Genomic DNA, 26149 nt, shown 5'->3' with positions numbered 1-26149 from the left:
GGATCTGTGCTTCCCTAATAACTCTGAAAGAAAGTATTACTTCTTTAACATTTACTTTTGTAAGTTACCTTGGAAGGTTATCAAATGAGCACTCTTACACTAGATATAAAAACATGAAAAAATATTCACAGGTATCCAAATACTGTACATTGCACACGGTACAATCAAAACAGGTAAGCCACTGTATTTCCTCCAGAAGCAGCATGCCAAACTCAGTGCGTTTAGTCAAGGATTGACTGTGTGTTGGAATCTTGGGTGGCTCCGGGCTTTTCCATACTGGTAAGGATAATTTTCTCACATTTACATTAATAATAATAATTAATAATAATAATTGCTTACACTTATATAGCGCTTTTCTGGACACTCCACTCAAAGCGCTTTACAGGTAATGGAGACTCCCCTCCAACACCACTAATGTGCAGCATCCACCTGGATGATTTACATTAGTAAACTAAAATAAAAAAATGAGCGTGTAATCAATTTGTCGTCAATAAGTTTAAGCACTGCAGTGCACAGATGTTCTTCTCTTTTATAAGAACCATATAAATGTTGTTGTGTTCAACAGAAACACATAACATTTAGGTGGGAGTAAGCATCATATTGTTAATGGTCTTAGTAGTTTCTCACTGTGGTGTGCTTATGTAATTAAAAATATATATTCTCTGTGTACATTTTGGCTCTAATTTCTAAACTAAGTACTAAACCTCCCCTGAACGTCTGGAAGTGAATTTGCTGCAGGTCAGCCAGTAAGAAAGAGTGCTTGTTAGGCATAAATGAGTCACATTAAGTTTGTTTGTGAAATTAATTATGTTTGTAATTAACCATTATACAGTAGCTGTATTTTCAGTCTATTTCAGTAATTGACCTCCTGCACAACTTGATCAGCACAAAAAAGGCTATTTGATACTGCCTTACAGGTATGCCACTAATTGACCACTGTTGGTTTTTAAATACTGTACACACAAAGGCAGAAATTAAGTCTATCAAGGTGATAATTTTGGGCACTGCCTCCTTTTCATTGCACCTCAGTGCTTCAGAACGTGAATGGCATTTCTGTTTCATACAAACAATGTCATATCATACCTTATTTTCTGTTAGATTCGAACATGAATTTTTACATAGTTATTTCCTGTGATTTTGTAGTGTTTTGGTATTGTCACTGTATATCTGATAAGGCTTCCAGAAGACTTTGTTTTGTATCTTTGCATGCAATTAAATTTGCTTATGGAAACCAATTGTCTTGAAAGAACACATTAAAAGTAATTTAATTTAATATTTTTACTTAAAGGTAGTCTGTGTTTGAATCTAGCCTCCCTAAAACAGAAGACATAGAGCAATATTTTGATGACAGTGATAAGAATAATCAAAATAAATGAAAATTACAAAGTGATGTATGTTTAAAGGGTGTTTTATTTTGTCTGAGGGGTGAAATTGCTTGTGATATGAACCATAAGAATGGTTGAGCTTCACTTCATGGATATTAGTTGCAAATTATGTGAGATGACACCTCTTTATAGAAAAAGATTCACCCTTTACACATTGTAATATCCTCTGTGGAACCTTTAACCTATTGAGCCATTTAAGGCTTCTGCATTATTCTGATTTAATCTTTTTCATCTGATTATACAGGGTAGTAGTATATTAAGGATGCCAGGCCCTGTTCCTCTTTCCCTCTACCACTGATCCCAGCTTTAGAAGCCTATCTGAGTCAATGGAAACAAGTGAAATGATCTACATTTACAAAGACAATCAGTTGTTGTTTTATATAACAGCTTTTTATATTTGCCAAATACAGTCATTGCCTTCACCACAATTTAAGCTAAAAAATGTCTTATTCCTTAAAAGAGAACATAACCTCATAAAATTTAAGCTTTTCAATTTTCAAGCTGCACATTAGCTCAATGGTAATTTTACATATACTCAATATAGGGATAGGGCAGGTTTCTTTGTGTATTGGATGACACATAAGAAATACGATTAAAATAGAGAAAAGTATAAATCTGTACAGTAAAGGGAGATTAAATTAATTATTTCCCTCCTGATCCTGCTAAGCAAAACAAGAAATATGGTGTATTTCAAAGGTCAAACTCACTTTCTTATATTAAAGTTAAGGTACAGCAGTATAGCAATAAAACAATACTCCTAAGTGGAAGACAGCTGATGTATCAGTTTTCTTAATGTGGAAGATGTTGACAGAATTCCAGGATCGAAACTAGAAGAAATTGTGCTAGAGGAACTGCTTCATGCAGGGCTATATGCAATATAGCTGTCAAAATGTGACCTGTTAAAAAAACTGGCACGAGTCAACAACAGACAGGAAGTACTGGTCTGTTGAGCCTAGATATTCCTCAACAGGTGAGAAAAAAGGCAAATAAGCTTTTACTTAGATTTCAGTAGCTTATTAATTTATCAGACATCTCTTCATGTCATTTGAGGGGTTCACCCTGCAGTATGAATACACTTATCTGATTAACCAAGGCGCATGTACAGTAGCATTCATTCTTGAGACATCTGGTTACACCAGATGCCAGTCACTGGCAGTAAAACAATATATTCTAGTCCCATGATATATTACCTTAATTTCTAGTTGTTGTTGATGAAGAAAGCAGTGTGCCAAGAGGTTAAAAATAAATGGGGAGAAGTGTGCAATGGTGTTCAGCTATGCATAATGTTAATCAAAAATAGGCTTTTCTTTTCCATACATGAAACAGGATATCCCAGATATTCACTCAGGCAGTGGTTTGTTTTTCTGAAAATGAGCATCACACACGGTACTGATTTTAGTAAATCACCCCCTGTACATTCAAGATGATCCCCAGTAAAGACAAATCACTTTTGATTAACTGATTTTGGTATCAATACATTTCCTAAAGGCTGAAAGGTAAATGGAAGCAGTTACAGTCATGGATAATGTTTTAGAACCATTCAGGCACTCTCGGAAACTTGAGACACATTTCTAAAGCTGTTCTGAATTTTTCCTTCAGCTTGATTGGCAGCTAAGATTCCATATCTGAGATCAAGCCATACAACTGCAACAGTATATATATATAAAAAATGGCATTAATATGAAAAACAAACATAAAAGGCATTATTAAAAACAGTGCATGAATGAATTCCAGTAATTATGAAGAGCATATATTTCGTGGATTAGGAATATAAAGATTCTGTTTTTTGGAACATGCAAGTTAAATAAAACTCAGCAAAAGGTCCCAGCATTAGTTTGTCATAATTATATGTCAGAAAACACAATATAACAAAATACATTCCACTTTTCAGTTAGAATGTAAGAATATATGAAAGTTTAAAAATGAGAAGACCTTTTGCTCACCTTATATGTTTTTCCCTGTTAATAGATTCAAGCATTTCATCCAGACATTTTTTGAAAGAAGGGTTGGTTCCAGACCTCTCTAATCTATTGCATAAAGTGCCTCCTGTTCTCCATTTCAAATGCACTTCCATGTAGTCTTTATGCTTTGTCTCTGGTTTGCATTTCACTCTTGATTCTTTAGAAGTTCATTGGGTTGACTACGTCAGTGCCTGTGTGGAATTCTTGAATCAGGTCTTTTCAAAATATAAAGCAATTGCATCTCAGTGTAGGACATTCCTTTAATCCTGGGAATGAACCTGGTCACCATGAATTTCAGATCACTAATGTTGATTTTGTGTAGTGATTTTCAGATTTCACAATTTTCAGAATGAGGGTATTGTAGGGTAACATGGAATTTTCTTGATTTAGATTCTGTGCTTTTTACTATGTATCCTAACATTTTGTTTGCCTTTTTTATTACTTACGACCATTATCTGGAATAAAAATGTCAGTCTTTTTTCTTAGGTAGCTTCCTGAAGTCTAGTGCTTTCCATTTTATATTTGTTGTTTACATTTTCGTTATCTGTATGTAAGATACTGTCTCATTTCATTTGCAACTTCTGTAGTGTTTGCTAATTCTCCATGTTTGGTATAATCTGTGATCCTTGCTTGTTTAGTAACTATTGTTTAGTAGAATCTACAAGATTGGTTTCTTTACTGTTATTTCTTGTGTTTATTTTAAAAGAGATAAAATAAGTGCCATTTAATGCTTGTCTTGAAATATATTACTATCTAGAAAGGGAATACAAACTGTTGCAGGTGATAAATAGTTTGAGATGAAAACAATTGCTGCAAAATATTATATTTTATTTTTAATAAATATTATTTTTTCATTCTAAACATGTCTTTAGAAAGTCTGATCTCAGATTCATACTGTACATCCATGAAGGGGAAGCAAAATGCAGATGGTCTTAACTTATAAGACTTTATATTCCTCCTTATATATCTAACACATGCAGGCTTATTTATCAAAGAGGAAGATTAGGATGGTTAATTTTCACTTTTTTAGATGCTATTTTCCAGCTTTAAAGCACCAGTCCTTTGCAAAACCCAACTTCAGCATACCGAAGATCCATGCTGATAGCAAGTGTCAGTCACTGCATGAGTAGCGTAGAGGATGTTACTCTCAAAAGTCACTCGGTGATGGTTCTTAATGGATAGTCAGTAAATAGGTACTGGAATTTACTATTAAATTATGTATCATGCAAATGGTAAATTACATATTTAGTAAGATTTGAATACTTTTGAACATCTCAAATGTCTACAGAAGGATAATAGACAGAGCAGGTGTGATTAGAGCTATTTCCTTGTAAACACATAAGTGAAGTATTTATTTGGTATTTCAGTCATTTCTCTTTCATAGTATAGAGATTTCCCATTACCATCCTTGATACATTTTTACTTTACTCTTTATTGTTACTTTGCTATTGTAATAATGAAATAACCTTTTATTATTAATATTAGCCTCTGTAATGCTCAGAAGCATGCCAATAAGTACCTGAGCGATTTAGCCTCATATTTCTTATATTTTAACAACGCAAAAGCTGACTATTGTTTCCTGGAAACAGACAACATTTATTAATGCATATGCGACATAATTTACTGAGTAAAAAGCAATTTTTATCTTAAATTGCTACCTTTTCATTATTTTAAGAGGGTTCACATTTGAAATATTCCTCCTTTTAGACTAAATTGTTTTCTGTTAGCTTAAACTAATGCTGCTTTTACACATTTACAACACAAATGCAAAGCAATGCATAGCCTTCATTATAAAATAACCTTTAGGTTATTTCTTGTCAGATGAAGCAGGATCAATCCTATCTCACTCTTGCCCTGTCTGTCTTTTATTCTCCTCAGTATGCATACGAGTGTATGATTTACATAAAATGAAACCACAGGACCTTATTTACTGCCTCATTTTCAAAGCATAGGAATTGTGAATTATTTTAAAGACTCAGATGGGGACTTTCTGTAAATAAATAATATACAAGCCTTTTTGTCACCAAGTGATATACCGTACACTACTTGCCCATTACAGGAGCGAAAATATTGAATTTTCACTTACCTTTAAGAAGGGACTGACTGTCTTGAAAGCTGTTGCCTTTCTAATTTAATTTGAGCTCTAGATTTTTGTAGACCAAGCCAAAGATAATTTGGCTGTGACCTTTGTTTAGGGTTGGTTACATTTAAGAGAAAATTTACAATTTTGTTTCCTGTGGAAGTGAAGCTGTGTTTGTCTACGGAAGTGTATTAGTGCCACAGATATTTTTTTTAATGAGAAACAGTTAATATTGCATTGAAATCAGAAAATTATTTTGTTTACATGAGATAACATTGCGTTAAAAAGTGATAGTTCATATGTAAACAATATTGCTTTCTATTTTAATATCTTGCATTACCTATGCAATAATATTGTCCCATACAAAGTAGCATTGACTTTAACAACAGAATATCGTCACATTCCTGTTTTTGGAAAAACAATAATCTAAAGGAGCATGTGTACTGTCCTTTGTGTTCATGAAGTAGAACACTGTGTCAGTGAGCATTCGTGGATTAAATGTGTGTAATTTTCACAATTTCTGTAACAAGTAGAAATGATACAGCTTTCCAAACATATGTTATTATTGATGTGAAACTGCAGAAAAAACAATTGTACAAACTGTAGGTTTATGCCTACTCTTTAAACATTGAACAGAATGTTTAAACACAATACTATCTTGTATAAATGCAAAAATATTTTTTTCATGGTGCTAATGAGCTTCCATAATTGTCACGACAAATGCTGTTTATAAATATATTAGGACTTACTGTACATTTTAAACAATATTTATATTATTTTTGCTTTTTAAATAAAAGATGGTTAAAATTACATACTGTATGCTATCTCTGTATTGCAGCTGACTATCAAACAACCATTTTCCACAACAGACTTGTCCACTTTGTTATGAACTAGTGGAGTTTTGTTTACAGTTTACTGTACTGTCTGTCACCTTTAAGTTTTTCCATCAATAAAAGTTTTTTTTTATTCATGGGATAATTTCATATTCGTAATAAACACTGTTATAACAAGTTTACAAAATATTTGATAAGCAGTTAAATAGATATCTTCTGTTGCATTTTAAAGATTAATATTGTTTTAAATTAGCTTGGTGGGTGGTGTATTTCGGAAATATTATAAGATATCCCAAACGTAACACCAACAGCTATGAATTAGCTTATCACCTGTTGTATAAATTAGGAAGATGTTTATAAAGGCTGAAGTACAAAGCTTAAAAGCTTAAATAAAATATAAAATGTCCCCTATAATCAGGAATGAAAATCAAACAACTGTATCATGGGTGGGTTTTGTTTCCTGGTGGAGGCCCAAACTAGACTAGCATTTACAGTATTCACATTAAAATGTACATTATTATTCACAATTACAAAGACTGTGAGTTTCTTAGTCCAGGCCTTTTACAGTCCAAAGCTACCCCTCGCTCTTCCCCTCCAAGACAGACCAACCATAATTAAGAACATAAGAATATAAGAAAGCTTAAAAATGAAAGGAGGCCATTTGTCCATTTAGAAATAACAACAGCTTAAGTAGGCAATGCTGGTTTCTAAACAAAAATGACTCCACAGGGAATTCTGCTCTCTATAACTGATGATAAATTGTGAGGAACATTTCTCCAAACCATTTAATGCATACAAGCGATACAAACTCTGTCTGGCAGACACTAAAAGGTAATAAATCTTCCTTGAGATATAAAAACAGCCCTTTGTGCATAAATTCATTTTGATCTCTCTAGACCTGTTAGGTTTCAGTCCTCAAAAACCAAGTCCAAATTATTGGAGGTTTACCATGTAAGAACTCATTCACTGTGTCTTGCTTCTTCCAAAGGATGCAAGTGAGAGTTGTGGTCGACCCTACCTCTGATATTAACATAAACTTGACTTAGGCTTAGGCTAAAAGACATAGGCTATGCCATGTTTACGTTCAGTCCTAGCACCAACTTTCCTATTGGTGAGTAGTTGCAGAGAACACACTAAACAACCCTCGACTGGACCTGCGAGGTCTTCCAGTCTGCATAACTCTAGACGCACAAGAGCCTCTCAGCAGGTGGTCTTGGAGGGGAAGAGTGCAATCTGTATTTATCCCCGACTACTGGTCTGTAATGGCTAAATGGTATAAAATATTCAATGGCTATCATAATCCGTTAGATATAACTAACATGCCCCCCAGCATACAACAATATAATTGTCTGCTCTTGTATATTTATCAGTTAAAATATTTATCTGTTCATAATTTGTATATGCTCAATCCTATTCAAGCATCAGTTTGTCTTTAGCATATATACTAGTTCAACATTTGCAATGCACTGTTAATGTAACAGCCGCACTTCGGAATGTTCCTACTTTGATATTTCCCAGGAACTGAGAAATTTATTGGTGGGTAAAAGCCGAAAGTAAGTTAATTGATGGAAAATGTCAATGCATTCATAGTGTCTGCGTGTGTTTTGAAAAATTGACATAACCGGCACATTCTTAGATTTGTCCCAGAGCGAAATTCAGCAGAACTCCAGAGATTTGGTTTATGAGAGTCAGGGTCAGATTTGGAGCTCCAATGTCTTGACCATATTTTATTTGTCCCCAGGCAGAGTGTATGGTTAGGTCAGCGGAGTATGGGTACTGTACTAAATTGCTAGTGACTAAAGGTCAAGTTCCCAAGGTTTTTACACTTACAAGAAAAAAAGGGTTAGAAGTGTATTTTGTTGCCTCTTTTTGCTAATTTCACATGTGATTAAATTATGACGTTAATCAGAAATGAATGGCACCAATGCCAGTTTCCATTTTATCTTTTTATGTAAATATATAATCTTATATGGTCATACAATGGTTACAAATGACAGGAGACCAACAATTCTCATTTGGGAGGAGCACCAATTTTCATTTTGTTGTTCTTTTTATTTAATTTCTTTGTGTGTTATAATGGTATACACCTCTTGGCCAGGCCATCAGGTTTCTGAAAAAAAACAAGAGTTTACAATAGTTGCAGTTGACCTCTCCTTTTAGGTAAAGAATTAAATAAAATTGTCTGTTCTGGACCCCCACAACCTTTCGTATAAAAAAGAGCTGCCTGATTTCAGTCTTAAATGTCCTTATTAATGCTGGTTTTGAATCATATGTTTTTATTTTAAGTCTGCGGAAGTTAAGCAGTAACATTACCTAGTATGGCATGTTCAGATTTATGAGTTTGATCACATGACTATGTATCGTTTCATGGTGTTTAGTTAGTCAAAGTTTCCTTAGATAATGATATTGGCACTATAGGAAAGGGACTATAAAAGCTGCTTCTGAATAAAATCAAAGGTTATTTTCAGTAAGTAACAGTATAAAATTGCAGGTATGAACTTATGTTCTATGAACACTGGGTCTCCTACAGATGCCAGTGTTCAGTATATTTTGTGAAGAACACTAAGGGCATTTGAAGGAAGTTTAACTGTTCTGTTCTTCTGTTATCTTTATGAACTTGATGAATTTGGTTTTAAGATGAAACTGCTGTTGATGTTTGAATCTGTAAGCAGTGCAAGTGGAGTTTTTATGCAACTCAACAGAGACATTAGTAATATTTCCCTATTTGCCTAATATGGATGGTCTTCTGGAGGCAAAAAACAACTTTTAGTTTGTTTACTTTGGCCATAGCTTCCTCCAGCTGTTCTTTCTTCTTGTTCTACCCTCAGGAGTTGCAGGGCTAGATTGTTGACCCTCGTTTATATCCTGAAAACCTGAAGTGTGATTGAATGATATTAGGTTACTTTGCACAGTGAATTCCCTCGGCGCCCACTGATGTTTAAATACAGACTCCCAACTGCACATGAAATTCCTGATGTCAGCCGTGTAATTGAATAAGTCGAAATCCTGCTGTACAATATGGAACGGATGAAGATATGGATTTCACTTACCCACCCTGCATTTCACTGGACATTATAATTGAATCCATACTTCTGCTTAGACAGCACAGCACTTTTGTCACTAAAAGCAGCAGTGAACAAAACAGAAAGTTTAGATTTTTTGTACATAATAAATTTTATGAATTTTATTAATGGGATGCTAATTCCCTGGTCTGTGTTGTTGCAATATTAAAATGTATTTTATCAGCCGAGTCCTTCTAATTATTGCCAATAGTATCTTTATGTGGCTTTAGCAATATAATTAGATGATATCGCTGAGTGCTGTACAAGCAGAATGCATGTGTTTGTGGAGTAAGCCACAGTTTTTCATCAGATTTACTTTTTTACCCAGAGTTGCCTCTTCCTTTTTCTCTAGTCCACTTTTTTTTGTCATGCTTCTTTTTTTTATAATTCACTGTTTTTTACTACACTAAACTGTGGTAGTACTACATTATTAAATTATTTTACTGTATGTTTATGAAGGTACTGTAGCATGGCATATTGACCTACTATATTCTGGTAAATTCAGAGGACCATTGCACAGTGAAAGCACAGAAAAAGCAAGTAAAATACAGAAAATGATGTACAGTAACAAATGCAGTGAGTTTCCCAAGATACACCTCATCAAGAGATTGTGCCTACTTTTTCCTTCCTAAGATACTATGCCTGAATTTGTCCAGAGTTCCAATGGAAGCAACAAGTACGTAATTTTTTATGTTACCGCACCATAGTGATACAAGAGATGATTAATGGGTTTGCAGCTTAAAGTTGTCGGATCTTTCCTATCTTTATTAAGGCACACGTATGTCCAAATAGTTGTTTAATTTTGTGTAGATACTGTAGGCCTCACTTATGTTTTAGATGGCTAAAAACAGAAGAAGCATACAAACAGAAGGTGTAATAAGCAAACAATAGTAAGACAAAAGAAGCCAATAAGCAGAAATAAATTAAAACAAAGAAGCCAAACTGCCAAAGATAAGGAAAGAAAACCAAGGTAATTGAGAAGACAGAGGGAAGAGGAGAGGAAGAAAATATCAGCTTAGGAAATCATCTGCTGTTTTACAGGAGCAGACAGGATGAATCAGGTTTAACTTATATGATACGCTTTTCATTCATTATATGGGGATGAGAGGAGGACCTCAACTGGGAGCAAAGCCAAACCACTGAGATTTTTATGTGCTCACAACCATATTACATCTCAATATGCACTGTGAAACCTCATAGCATGTCTTCTATAATAATAATAATAATAATAATAATAATAATAATAATAATATTTTATGTGATGTAACACCTTTCAAGGTTCATCATCTTTGCGAGAACAATAAGACAACACAACAATAAAATAATTGAGACAGTATTCTACCTGTTAATATGTTCTGAACATTTTATCTCTTACAGAATAAGAATATGGTGTGTGCAATAATGTGTTTTGAAGACCTTACCTTTCACTGAATGCTGTCTTCTTTGTTTATATTTAAACTGAAGACCCTGTCTCATATTACAAGAGGGTCATTTACAACATACTGCATAGTGCAGGCACAGCTCTGTAGCACTTAACATTCAAAATACACTTGTAAGCAATTCTACCTTGGTGGAGGATATACTGTACTATAAAAACAGTTAATAAAATCCATGTGTGTGTGTTTTTTTTGTGTAGGATTAAAAGGTTATGATCATCTTCACTTGATTTCAGCTTCATGCGGACTCTGTACCACATATGCACAACAATACACTTTGTTTTGTAGGGGCTCCCACAGGACACTATCTGAGAGAGGATATGAGCTACTGGCAGCTTCACGCCCATTACTACCCACCACTGCTGCGCTCTGCCACAGTACGAAAATTCATTGTGGGGTATGAAATGTTGGCACAGGAACAAAGAGACCTCACGCCTGAGCAGGTGAGGACCTGGGTGGTGGAGCCACTGCACCATATCTTTAGAGGAATATTGTTTCTTCTTTTCTTTTTAGAGTTATTTGTAATTCCCCCTTTGACCACAGGCTGCTCTGAGGCAATCTGGCTTCTGGTGTTATTTGGCCAGGAGATGCGTACTTGGATATACTGTAATTGAGCATAAATGTTTGGTTTGGGGGTTAGCAGGACAGTATATCTATGTATTTGTGCTAATCCAGAATATACAGTTTAGGTACTGTAGGTTTTAGAATGCACATATGAATGTTATAGTTTGGTAACCCATAATATCATTCAGAAAAGGCTACTGAACCAGCAGCATTTGCAGTCTACTCCCTTGCACAATTTTAAATAATCAGCAGTATCAGTGTAACAGCTGATTAATGGTTTGGAAGTGGCCCTGATCTACAGGGTGTTCCCCATTTCAGGTCTCGTGCTGTTCATATCCTTGTATTCTGAGCTCACTGCCCTCAGATCCTGAATCCCAATATGCTGTACACCAGTACTGCTTAACTCACTGCCTTCAGTCCCTCACTGTCTAACACTCCGACATACTAGAACACTCCAGACCACACTGGTTTCTTCAACTCAGCTGTTCTTTTTGACTATTTTCAAAAGGATCAGCCCTTACTAAGCTTTGCATGAATATTTCTTGCATTCACTAAGCTTTTCTATGGTTTTACTGTCATAGACAATTATAATATCATCATTTGCAATGAGAAATGCTCAAAGGAGCAAAGAATTGCCACCATTATTAACATTCCCTGGCACTATAATGGTCTAGGTTTCTGAAGTGCAGTCCAACCAAAAGAAAGGAAAGAGAAGAAAATTAGGATAAAGTGTGGAGGAAAACCATGGTAACAAGAGGTGTCAAAATTACCATATAAATTTGCCATGATGAGCTTTCATTAGGGTAGCTCAGGAACACATATAAATGTCACCTGGTGTGAAAGTACAGATCCTCTGAAGCTGTACTGTCTGAAGAGTTATTTGACAATCTAATTAAAACCAGGCAACAAAGTGATATCCACTTTGCAAAATAACCTGAAAGCCTCAATCTCAGAGTAACTAAATATTAAGGTTACCCAGGGTTCTTCTTTGAAAGGTCTAGCTTTCTCTTTTGACCTCCTGTTGTACATAAGACTTATTCTTCAGTGGGGATGTCTTGTTTAATAGAGGCTTTGATTGATTGATGACATGATCCAATGACACCTTTCTGCCAAGATACCCCTGCTCATTATGCCACGGTATACGCTAGCATTTGAATAGAACAAGCGGAAACCAAGAAATCAATTGATTTTTTCCCCAACCCCTTTTATAGCCTTACAAACTGCCAGCATTATCCCATCCTCGGATTATATGACTGGACATTCTAAACATGTACTTTTTGTTTCCTTGGTACTGAAAAAAAATACTAGGCATGTTCTGGGGCAACATGCATTATTGATATAACATGTTCAGCATAACTAGATTGTTTTTAATTACTCTTTTAATTTGCTCTAATAATTGAACCAAAAATAAAAGTAATAGCTGCATTTTGACAACCTCTCTTTCCCATGCTCCCCATGAACTGTAGTTCCCTATAATTTACCCATACACTCTAGATGGTACAGAAGCACATGTGCCGAGATAAGATGTTCAAGTAGGGAGTGCAGATTCAAACCTGCCACTGCCACTGCCACTGCCCACAGGAATGGTATTCATGACCCACTTTGGGTCCTAACCCAGAGTTTAAGAACACATGCTCTGAACCCATCAAGCTATTTCTTAACTTTCCTGGTTCCTGGGTAGCTATCTGTGTGAAAACAGCATGGGTTTTTACTGGGTGCTTCAGTGTTCTGTTATCATCCATGGATTTGTGACCCAAGATATACAAATTATAATACAGAAAACATATTTTAAGGAAATAGAATACTTTGTGTAGTACAGCACAATGGACAGATGTCTTAAGATGAGCAACAACAGAGTTCTGTAAGCTTCTGAAGAAGTTATGCACCCAGGTCAGTCACAATCAGTGGAAATAAATATATAAATAAATATGATACAGTAACCTATGATAGAGTGATGAATATGTGTATATGGAATTGAACCTATCTAAATGTCAGTTCTGTACTGTATAATCCAACTAATCTCATACGAGATTTAAGATATGTCTGCTTTCCATTGGCCCATGGGAGAAACTTTAAAGCATTATTAAAGTGACCCTGTTTAAATCTCTAAGCCCAAGAGAGGTATTCAATAGCTCTGTAGTGATATGGTAAGATATTGAATTGTATATAGCTGAATCAGATTCATTAAGTAGTATTGGATTAAGTAGTAAGAGACACATTATGTTTTTAGCTCATAGTACACCAAGGAGAGCTCAACTAAGAGATTTTTTTCTTCTCTGAACATTGAGCTGAGATAGAATCTTATTTTTATCATTGCCAGAAGCAGCATCTATGACTACTTATTAAAAATTCATTATAAAAAAGAAAATCCATAGGCAATTTTTTACCTCACTGGTCCTGCAGACAGTTTTCTCCTGTTGCTGCAAATGAGTGCAAATATAACCATGGATAAAATAACGTATGGCTGTGTGATTATAAATACTTTTATACAAAAGTGTGTATTAACTATTCCTGTTGGTTTTTTGTTTTGTAGTCTGGAGCTTCCTGGTTTGTTTTTCTATAAAAACCTGCACGCCTGGAGTACTTATTTAGTATATTAAAGTGAACAGCTTTACAGCCGCAATATGTAACAGCAGGCATGTGCCTAGCTTTGCTAGGTGTATAATTGTATGGCCTGACATAGAAGGCTGAAATGTGCACAATAGCTGTTGTTAAAAACAGTTCAGTTGTTTTGTAATACTTATTTTGATACCCTATATAGATGTTTACAGTGTTATGCCATAGAAAAAGCAGAGTACACTGCAAAGAGGTATGATCCAGAATTATATAATGACACATATCTATGACAGATCAAAGTAAAAGCTTGTCTTAAGTGTATATACAGCATCAAGTAAGAAAGTCATGAAATCCAAGTGCAGAAAATCTGATAACCATACTCTAGGTGACTCGATACGGGTAAAGATCGTAGAAGGCCACATCATTAGTGGCAGCCAAGCCTAGAGAGAGCAGCACTTTTAATCCTTCTTCTCAAACAATTTCAATGCAGGCAGCTGAGCGCTTGAGAAACTTGCCGGAGGAGCACTACAAAACTGCAGCGGCCGAGAAGCAATCTGGGGTGGACTGCTGAAGGAAGGTGAATGGGCAGCTCACGCACTTCTCTGCTCACTGATGAAAAAGCCACAGGATGGAAAGCCTCTCCATCTTCCATCAGGCAAATCCATCCTCTTTGCGGCATTAATCAAAATCAAACTGAAAGTTACCTCACGGGTTGTTGTGTCGATTGTTTGCAGTTCAATCTGTGATGAATGTTGTACTGAAGCAAAGGTGCCAGTTGATTGTTCCTGAAACAGAAGTCCACAGGAGAAATATACCCTCTAAATTAGTGGGCAAGCTGGGACTCTCCTCCACCTCCTTGTTTAATACAATAAACACATTTTGTGGGATTTGTAAGGCATTTTACAAATAGGCAACATTTTAGGCTTTTCTCATACAGAGTCCTAGGATAACATGAACTCATAATTAACTCAGTCATTAATTCAGGTCAAAATCAGGAGAAGCTGTCTTTGTAGCCTCTGCCTTGGATGAGGATCTTAGCTCAGGATTAAAAAAAATATTTCAGTTTAACTAGATAGTCTGATTAAGATAAATACTAATGCAGAATAAAAGTACATAATTTTTACATTTACAGAAACCTATAGTGCACCAGCACTATTCACTTGAACAGACTCGAGTTTCACTTTTAGAAATCCTAAAAATGTAAACAATTTAAAAATAAACTACATAATAGCAAATAAAATGTATTCAAAATCTCTGAAATGATGTTTTTTGCATTGTTTTTTGTTACCCATATTATAACCTAGACAAACACACACAGTATCTCATAGCCACCTTCTGAGGTTAAAGTAATTTTTTAAGATAACACAATTGCTATGAATTCTGGGTGTGAATATTAATTAGCTCTTAACACTTGAGAGATGGAAATGTCTTTCCATTTGTTATACATAGGGTCAATGTTTTTAGCTATGGACAATTGATTCTTAAGGGTATCACACAGCACAAGATACAGTCCTGTCTCCCAGACTAATTTATATTTTGGTACGGAGCTGCATGTGGAATCAAACTAAACTTGTTTCTAATTTACATTCCTACCCATAATTCATACCATAAGATACCATACACCTGAAAGATATACCTTCCAAGATACTGTACATTTGTATTCCTGATTCACCGGTCAATGTTGGCTGCATTGCACTGATGAACCTTAATAAGGTAAAACAGGTGTCGACTTCTATTTCCATATAATGGTGTTGGAGAAAATGTTCCCGCTTCCCCTTAAAAGGCAGTCTGTCTCAGAAGTTAAAATAAGTTTCTTATTTAATGTGCATGGGAGTGAAAAATAGAGATGCTCGGTATATTTTTCTCAAAGTGATTAAATATTTTTCTACTGTCACACTTCCCTGTGCTGATGAGATTGGCAGGATTCCAAGATCACACACATCTTCCTCTTCCCTATTTGCCACAGTATAGACCACATTGCTATTTAACACAGTATAGACCTACATATTAAACCTTGTGTCCAGCATTCTTCCATTCCAGTTCAAACCAGTTCTGTATGTTCACCCTATAAAATACTACAGCATCAGCAGAAAAAAATGATGTACAAAGTACAAACACCCTCTTAACAATGAAAATTGGAATTCTGAGTCAATTCTATGACATTCTAGTCATTGGTCATTCTTTTTCCCAAGCTTTGCAATAAGGCATGTGATATTTCTCACCCATGATATAATAGATACTGTATTGTATATACTGTATATTCAACTAAGAGTTCATAATAGATTTGCCACTTAGTCCCATATTGCCAGGACACTCTTGATACAGAACAGAACTTGAAACAAATTGAATTAGATTAACTAAATTAATTGATCACTAAACTTTTACTACTGGCCTTGCATGATAATTCAGAGGTTTAGCTCTCATTTTCCAAGTACATTTTTTTCAGTTTCAGGACAACTTTAAAATCCACTTTTGTCTTAATGTGTCCAGGAATTACTGTACTAGGTGGCAGCCGTAGTCCAGAAATGCCCTAATGTAATCAAGATGGAAGACTTTACAAAGAAAGAAGTTTGTGGATGTACCTTGGGAAGACCATTATCCAAAAGTGGATAGATGATGTTTTGAAGATAATATAGAGATAATAGTTTTCTTTAAGTCCAAGAACGACATTTTCCAGTACATTTTTTTTATCAGGATCTGTTTCCCCTGGGCTGGGAGCAGATCATGTCGTGGCATTGTCACTAGCAACCAGTGTATTCGCAGGAGGTCTCAGTCCCAGTCTGACCCCATGAGAATGCAGTCGGTCGTGAAACGTTTCCAGAAGGCTGTTAAGTTTTCAATCAGATGGCCTATAATTCAGTTATCTGCTCCAGGAGCAGACTATTTAAGCCTTTCTCTTTGCTCACTTCATGGCTCTGACATTCTGTTATTCTGATTAGGGCTATGATGAATAGCAAGGCTCACTCCATCCAAAGATCCCCAAGGTTGGTCTGAGACCCTGTGCTTGGAGCTCAGCTTGTATTCACCACGGCCCTGATCTTCAGGGACCACAGCAAAACAGGATAATCTTTTATGTGGTTTTAGTCATATTTACACTGGAGTATCAGTGAACCTAACCTACACATTGACTTATTTTTGTTTTCAATTTGACTTCTAACATATCATTCTCTATCTAATCTGCTTGCCTTGATTAATTTTGAAAATGACAATATGTGCATGTGGTAAATCTCAGAAACACATGCATAATTTATTTACAGGAACACAAGAGTTAAAATAAGGAATTATCAGGCTGTTCAGAAATTATTGACATTCTGTGAGCCCCAGTTATAAAATAAATAAAAAAACATTATCTACTTTTCTTATTGGCTTAGGGCATTTCCATTTCTTATTTATTGCCATTGCTCACTCACTGCTTACTGTTTGCCTGTAACAACTTTAGCTTAGCTCTGACTGAGCTGGCTGTACAAAATGATAATCACAATTTGGAACCCCTAAACTGGAATTTTGATGGTATTGAATTCGGAGATGAACTCGATGAAATACACTGATCACCTTCTTATTTTCTCCTTTATTTTATTTCTTGGCAATTAATATATAGTGTTTTGACATATAGACATACTGTATTCCTCACTGTGAAATGTCTTTTCATACGTCATATTATTTCCACAAATGTCACAATTGAGTTTTAATGATGGTGCTCTAATTTTCCTTATGGACGGAAGTCTTAGTACCTCTGTGTCTTAGACAGGGCAAGTTCTGATTTTTGTTTAGAGGTTGATAAACTGAGTTACCTGTGAGAGCCTCAGATTTTCTAGTCCTCTGGACGGAGAATAAATGGTTATGAAGGTTCTGGCACCCAGTAAGGATGTCCTCAATGTGATTTTTCCCCTGATGCTTGACCAGACATATCCCACTGGGCAGAGACCTGAAAGCCGACCAAGGACACAGTGGAGGAACTATATCTTTGTCCTTGTTTTGGAATCTCCCGGGAAGAAGGAGAACGATGTCCAGTCCTCCATAATTGACAGACTGTCACTGTAATCCTCACCATGACAAGTGGACTGAAAATGGTTGGATTAGCATTAGGACCCCTTAATGAAATGGCCTGAGCATTATTTCTGTCTGTATCACATAGTTTGTGTTGTCATTGTTTGTTTTGTTTAACATATTATTCAAAGTCACATTTTTGTGTTTTTGATATATTGTCATGTTTCCTGTTATTTGCAAAAGAGTGGCACATTTTTATCTACAACTGAAGAAAAAAAACTATCCTGACATGTTTTCTCTAATGTTTAATACAGTGTCTGTTGTGACATTCTGCTTTTGGCAACATTCTTTTTTCATTACATTCTGCCATTATTTAAAGTTGCATTTCAGGTAATATACCAATCTGTCATTGGAACTGGTGTACGTTAAAGAAAAAATATTCACATATCATAAGCAGTAGTGTGAAAATTTATTAGAACACTTTAAGATTTGTCATTACATACAAAATTGCCTTCAGTTACTGCAGAAGTTGGTTAAGAATTTTTGCAGTCATCTAAAAAGTTTTGTATTTTTTTAACATATAAAATCTGGGGCACATGGGTTCTTCCCACATGGACTGAAATGGTAGATCTGAAGGCTGCAATATTTAAGCAGACCTATGATTCCATCCATTTTGTGAAGATGCCTAACACCAAACATGTAAGTCATGTGCATTTGGTTATATTTTCCAACACAGTTATTTTTCTCTTACCTTTCACTCTTTTAAAAGTCAGGAAGTTCCGTGTTTACAGGACTCAAGGATTTTCTGTTACAGTGGTTCCTGAAGTGACATTGTGATTCTGAATTGATTTGGTAAACCCAGTTTCCAATGGAAGTCTGAAGATTTTTTTCTACTATGGTTTTTGGGATTCCATAAAATTGCCACTTGGAAAAGGAATCACATTTCTGGCATGTGACAGTGACAGTGTGCAGAGGGGAATGTAGCCAGGCTGCCCAAATACCCGACTTCAATGCCCTTTTTTTAAGAAAGGCACTGTTAAAGCTTCGTAATTAAAGCTTCTCACTGGACTCATGCTTTGCCAGTTCAATTACAGGCTTGACAAATTGGTTCCTTTTTTATTGTTGCTAATTACTTTCTCCCTTAATCCCTTTAGCTCTACCAGCCCAGTTACTTCGGTCTGGCTGGCTGTACTTCTCATGCTGTTTTCCTGTTCCACCCTGCAATTGCATGTCATGCCAGGCAGCCAGCCAACTTGACGTGTTGTTCCCAGAGGCTCTATTTAAATCGCATTTGAAGCCATGCAGTAGACCTTTAAAGATGATGTAAGGAGCAATTTTCTTTCAATTTGTTTTGATCCCCAATTATTTTGCATTTAATACCTCCAACAGGTTTTCAAATCTGAAATTGTTAATCAGCTTGGCTTCACTAGGATCTTTGTACCAGTACAGGAGGGGTGAGGACCAAACACAGTAAACTTTCCACTAAAACAAGAACTTGTCTGGGTCATTGTGCTTTCACACTGTGAACCTCATAGCACCTACAGGAAAGTAAGCAGTAATTGGAGAAGTAATCTGAGTCTTCCTGAACCAGAATCATGTTTCTGGTGTTGCTGTTCTGGAGCAAACCTAAGATAACCTATTAAGCTCAGGTCTTCCCAACCCCTGACTCATCTGCACTGACATTGGGACAATTGAATGTTGACAACTGTGAATCCTAGTCACAATCAATTAATCATATCAGAAATGTGCAGAGCAGATGTGAAATGGAAATAGTTCTACTATATGGATTAACCAGCATTCTGAGAGTCTTTACTGGTTGAACTGCTTTGGATTCAATGGGAAGCTCTCATAAGAAAAAGCAAAGCACAGACTAGAACTGCAAACAGTTTTGATGGCTCCTGAGAAATTTCCATTGTCATGAAGCTATTGTAAAGTAATGTGCAAGAAAGATTGTTAAGGAGTAGATGTTGGAGATCTATATGTTTCTGTGGATAGGCACTACACCTGAAGTGGTGACCTTCTGTCCTCTGATAGCTAAATATCACTGTACCTGTGCAAACACCTCAAATAATCTTTGATCACGCCCCTTTTATCCCTGTTATACTGTAGCCTACAGTGGAGGAAAGTCCTTTTCTAAATATGGGACACTATTTATTAGAAGACCCTATAGCACACAACAGTATTAATCTTCTTGAGGGTAGTTTGCTGACCAGAAAATAAAGAGGGGTGCTGGTAAATTAACAAAGTCACAAATTTGTATTAGTAGTGACATTTTTCATGTCAAATGACCCTTTATGGGACTTGTAATGGATAATTGCCAGTATTAATTGGCATAGATGATGTTCCACCGTGAGGCCTTTTGCATTTTTATGAATTAGCCCTGGGCAGTGCACCCTGGGATAGCTCTCCATTACCTCTCTTCTGCTGAACATTTCAGGCATGAAGAACTTTAGTTTTTCAGAAGCCTTTTCATTAATTCTATGGTACGGTTAATAATTTTCACTATAAATTCTTTTTTGACAACTACTGCTTGTGAGATGATTTATGTAAAGAACAATGAGACAAGACACGCTGCAGAACAAGCGATCACAGGTCTTTGCCCTTTTTGTATTGCATACTTTACCATACATCAGCTTTTCACATAATGTATAACATCTCTGACAGCAGCTGTTTATAATATATCCTTCTCTTGACTCTAAATAATATTTTATACTGCTCTACATGCTTTCAGGTAAGGAATTGGATGACTAAATTCAGAGTCTGAGTGTCCCTGGGCATGTGTCCTCTATATTTTTGTGCTTTATGTCCATGTTCTTAACCACTTTTAATTTAGACCAGAGGGCCTCCTCTTGGTTTTCCTGAAAATTGTATGTCCAATTATATGATGCATCATCATTTTGTTTCACATCCTAGAATATGTCATGGAAATTAGGTCCTGTATTTTTCTATTTTGAGATTTTCTCTCTCTGGTCCTGCCTGCAATACCTTGAAGAGTTCTCAGTCACTTTATATATCTGCTCATGATACTACAAGAAAGACCATTTGACTTGTATACTTTAATTATTGTATCATCTATGATGTTCTAGATTAAAAAAAACATTGCACTCAGAAGGATCCTTTGAGTATGTTCACAAGTTCACTTATACAGGAAGATGTAACATGCAGAGAACACAAAGATTCTTTAGGTTTTATTCACCTGTACAAATATAACTATACTAAAAGTAGTAAAGTGCAGTGTTTTTATATTAAATAACACAGGAAACTAAAATCATGCATTGCAAATGCAGTTCATATGGATTGCAGATGTAGTTCAATTACAATTACAGATTCCTTGCAGTTTCTGTGCTGTAGTGCCGGTGATGGTGACTGGGCACACAAACATTAAAGAATGATACATACTGTAACAGCATCACATAATTCGTAATCCCACAGGGTTCAGTCTATTAAGATTTTAATGGCCCAGGCAGGGGACATTATTAGGCCATTACACACAATTCAAGACGGTCTTTAAAGCATATCCACATGACCCATTTCATTTCAGCTGCTACATGCACCACAAGCCCAATCAATTACATGAATCATGTATACACATGCTTTGTGTTCAAAGTTGCCTCCACTCCATCCATTGTTTGCTTGTAGGCTTTTTTGGTTGGGGAAATGGTATCTAAACTGTCCCCCTCCCAGGACTAGTCTAAGGACAAGTACATTAGGCATCATCAAATAACCTGGTCTTAAAGTAATAGCAAATCTTAGGTTAGTGAAGGGAATCTCTTATGTCCTTACCCGAAGAGACAATAAGGCAACCTAATACTAGTGTTTAATGTTTAAGCATTTTACAGAGGCTACATAGGACTGCATAGTGTTATTCACAATCCTTTAGGATACGTTTTGTGAAAGATACAGTATAACAGGCAATTGCCATGACATTTAGCTTCTCGAGCGGTTATGCATCTGCATTTTGCTCATTAACTCATTGCTGCCAAAGCTTCTACAAGATGAAATTGAAGTGATAAAATTATGCCTTCATCAAATAGAAATTAACTGAAGAGCTTGACTACATCCACCTGAATAGGCAACTCCAATAGACAAGTATTTCAGCAGAGAATTAATGCAACTTGTAACAAAACATAAAATAATGCACTTGTAGTCTCCAAGCTTTTTTCTAGAGTGATTAAGAGATCAATTTTCCTAGAAGTATTATTTTTTAGAAGCTGCAAACAGGAAGGAACACTTGTTTATGTCTTAGTTTTTCTAAGATGTTTTTTTCACTCAGTCCTCTGAATAATTTGTGCTTCCTTCTTGGCAGTCATTAAATATGGCATTTAAACATTCAGCATCTATTAAAAATGACATTTCAACACATTTGCTTTTCTCAATTTCTTATTTCAATAACAGGGTAATTCTGAACTGCTTAAAGAAAACATTTGGAGTTTTATTTTCATCAGGTATTCAGAAATAAAGTTGTTTTCTTACGCATCAATGTTTAATTTAATTTATATTTTTCACATTTGTGTTGAAATAAATCTCAGCCTAATAAAAAGCTTTTACATGTTTGCAAACTGTTTTTACACCATAAAGATGACAGATAATGGTATTTTATTTTGGTGACACAGTGGCAAAGTGGTTAGCATTGTTACTTTGCAATGCCCTGGGTTCAATTCTAGTGTGCTACCTGCATGGAGTTTATATGTTCTCCCCATGTCCATGATCCTGGTGGGGTCCCTCCAGGTGCTTCAATATCCTCCCACAGTCCATAGACATACTGGTAGGTTAATCGGCTCTTGGGAAAATTGGCCCTGGTGTGAGTACAGTATGTTTCTGTCTGTGTTTGTGTGTCTGCTTCTGCCCTGTGATGGACTGGTATCCCATACAGGCTGGATCCTGTCTTGCAGCCATTGCGTGCCGGATAGATTACGGCTCCCCTGTAACCCTAATGGATGGATGGTATCTTATTTAATAGTCTAAAAAAGTTCTCAATTAGTATGAGTTCAAATTTAATTCCTGGTAAGAAGAAGGACACATCTAGCCCATTTGGTAGTTAGTAGCTTAGTGATCCAACGATCTCATGCAGCAGTTTCCTGCAAGAAAAAACAGGATACCATCTTCCAGAACATGGCTGGGTAGCTTGTTCTAAACTTTAAGTGCACCTCTACATATTTTATGCTTGTACCCTCTGGTAAGCTTAGTATTTCACCGGTCAAGGTAAAAGTGTTTAATGCACAGAGCTTCCTGGCATGTGTTGCTGAATTCTTGTATGGTACCCTGCGTAAGTAAATGAAATGTTTTCCTGTTCTAGCCCTTTCAGCAGCAACTATTGATGCACAGTTCATGTGTTCTCTGTAAACTGCTTTGAATAAAAGTGTTTGTTAAATTACTTATTTTTATCACCAAATCATAACCATCCTGCAGCAAGAAGCACATAACCAAGAGGCAGTGAATATCCAAGAAGTGACATTGCAATTTCTCTGCAATTTCACCTCTACTCACATTGCAGACATGACTGCCATGCTGAGAGCTGAAAAAAACCCCAACAACTTTCTACCCAATATCTAGAAACATCAAGGATAAAATGATACAGTGAATTACATTTTAAAAAACGTGACTGTTTAACTCTGTGTGTGCCTGTGGTCATATATGTGGATTTCCTGTATGGATCATTTAATCAGCATGGCTTTAAATTGCTCAAAATGACCATGGGAATGACTTCAAAATAATATAAAGTAAACAATTTCATTACTGAATGATATCCAAAATCCCCCCAAAATATTGATTTTCGATACACACACTCTTTTGCTCCAGATGTAAAGAAGCCTGCATTAACCTATTTTTTATGGGGCTTAATTGTATTAATTGCAGTTTGAATTTGAATTGCCTTCCCAGTTTATAAAAATAGAATAGTCTTTTATGAGAGATGAAGATAAGATATACACAGCATTTAGTTACACAGTCTTCATCAATATTTTCATCATTAGAATAATGTATCCAAAGAGTATTTTTGACCCACAAGATGCAGTATTCCAAACTTTCAAGTTAAATTCACATACATATAGAACATGTGTGATCTTTTGTTTTAGGGACAAATGCACAAAGACTCTTTCTCAATATTACTGTTTGTTTTTAAGATTTTGTAAATATATTGTCTAAACACACATTTGTTAATGAATGTCCTTGAGAGTCATCAGGGCCATCCCTAGGAGAACTAGGCGACTGCCTAGGGCCTCCGGCCGCCAGGGGGGCCCTCAATGTGCAAAACAACGTGTTTTTAAATGGTTCGTTGAACTGTTAGCGAAAAATTCCTACAGTATAAAGCGGCTCTTCCTGTTACTGGTACGGATTATTGTAATGGGAACCTATTAAAAAAATTACCAATGATAATCCAGTACTTAATGTTTCTGTAGCGCAGAAAAGAAGAGTGAGATAAGCGATCTCAAAACACAGGTACGCCAAATCAAGTCATTATAATAATGCACAATATGCGTAATAATGTAATAATTTGTATTTGATTTGAATTTGAATTTGGTTTTGAGTCTGTCAGTTTCACGTAACTAGCGAATGTCACATTCTCAAGATAGACACGTAGACTGCTTGAAGTGTTTTTACTAAAGTTTACAGATTCGCGTTTCCAGCAATGGTATACATGCCGTGTGGATCGGCTGGATGAAAATCGGCGCAAGCAAATGTACAGCACAAAAGACTTTAAAACGCGCTATTTTCCTTGCGGTTTCTCCTGCATTTCATTAAATGGGGTTATGTGAACTCAACCTGTAGCCCTTCGGATTGCAGTCTCTCCCTGTGACAGCGGAGGGGGCAGAAGAGGAGCTTTTCTGAGCTCACGTCGATTAAACATACCTGAGGTCGACAAGATAGGGAAATTGATTTATATAGAACGTTTTTAATGTTTCCCAGCTGCCGAGCCTAACTGATCTCACCTCCCATGTTATTGAATGTATTTGTTTTTTTGTGTGTTTTACTTAATTTCATATCAATTTCTGCAGTTTTTTTCTGCAAAGGTTTCAATGCAGTAATTTGTAAGTTATGTTACAATTTGTAACTGTTTATCATTATTTATTGTTATTAATATTTCTTTTTATTACTTTTAATGTTAAAATACGTCATCTTTGTGAAATGTGTGTCTCGTGTTCCTGTTTAAAAGTTATGTGTTCTTCAAAGTTGGTTAAAAAAAGTTTTCTAGTTATATAATTTATTGTTACTAAAATAAGGTTTCACAGTATATTATAGTAAAATAAGGTTGTGTTTTGAGCTATTAATAGATGTGTATGTGCAAAAAGTGACCCCTTTCTGGGGTCTTGCCTAGGGCCCCCTTAAAGCTAGGGTCTGTCCCTGAGGGTCATTAACATACCTTAACGTCAGTTGCTCCCCTCTTCATTTTATTTACAGCTGTTCATTTTTATTTACAGTCTATTTACAGTCTACTCGATGGTGAGCTGAGGGAGAGGCCAGCTTTAAAGGGATGTGTCAAAACGTACTTAAAAACAGGGCAAAGGGGACCATGCCATCAATTACAAGTGTAAGTCATAATTTTACTGTATATTGCAGTACATTGGAAATGCTCACAAACAATCACTTTTACATGTACTGTATTTAAATCCAAAAAAAGAAATATCTGCTTCATGTACTGTATGATGAATCCTGATTCTGATGGTGTTTCGTGAAACAAGTCTCCAGGATCATATTATGTAACAATTTTGTAATAAAACTTTAATATTATGTTGATGTCATAAAGGTAATTATCTGTGTTGGATAGTAGTAATAGTTAAGCAGTAAAAATACATATACCAAGGAATAATAATACTCCTTTGTGCATTGATTCTTGGTGAAATTGGCTAATACCAAAACTCAAAGGTATTTTGCAGCATTGCAGAGAGAACACAAGAAACCACTGACATTTTTATATCCATACTATAAGAAATATCCATGAGCCCCTGGCTCTGTTTTAAGTTGGATCATAGATGGACAAATAAAAAAATCTGCAGACCTAATTATTTTTCCAGTTAAAGCAAATCTCGAGTTGCCATAAAATTGCTTGCATTATCGGCAGCAATAAATCGGCAAGATACATATTACTGGAATTGCCGGCAATACTAAAGGAGTAATAATGTAATATCAAAAAAGCAATAATCAGTTTAGTAAAACTATTTATAAAAGATGTATTAAAACAATATTTTGCTTTAGCTTTGCGGTGGTGTACAGTGAATGTATGGTTTTCTACACTTGTCAACCATCTGATGCAATGCTGGGGGAAGGCTGAACCCAATGGACTTTTT

General features: G+C 35.7%; 1 protein-coding gene and 1 long non-coding RNA gene across 3 annotated transcripts in view; both read left to right on the top strand.

The window, feature by feature from the left end:
• The window catches only part of galt (galactose-1-phosphate uridylyltransferase), a 92990-nt gene extending 74949 nt beyond the window's left edge, over positions 1-18041 (top strand). For both annotated transcript variants that reach the window (XM_069186957.1, XM_006627250.3), the window contains 2 exons: positions 11046-11200; positions 14368-18041. In XM_069186957.1, the coding sequence (XP_069043058.1) occupies positions 11046-11200; positions 14368-14448 (236 nt within the window). In that variant the 3' untranslated portion in view covers positions 14449-18041. The remainder of the gene's footprint in view (positions 1-11045; positions 11201-14367) is intronic.
• A 6047-nt stretch (positions 18042-24088) lies between these two features.
• Positions 24089-26149, top strand: part of LOC107076516 (uncharacterized) — a 54640-nt gene continuing 52579 nt past the window's right edge. Inside the window, exons 1-2 of the long non-coding RNA XR_011189151.1 lie at positions 24089-24302; positions 25283-25392. This is a non-coding gene — a long non-coding RNA (uncharacterized lncRNA). The remainder of the gene's footprint in view (positions 24303-25282; positions 25393-26149) is intronic.

Source organism: Lepisosteus oculatus, chromosome 3 (assembly GCF_040954835.1).
Source record: "Lepisosteus oculatus isolate fLepOcu1 chromosome 3, fLepOcu1.hap2, whole genome shotgun sequence".
Classification (NCBI taxonomy): domain Eukaryota; kingdom Metazoa; phylum Chordata; class Actinopteri; order Semionotiformes; family Lepisosteidae; genus Lepisosteus; species Lepisosteus oculatus.
This window is presented reverse-complemented; position numbering and strand designations above follow the sequence as displayed.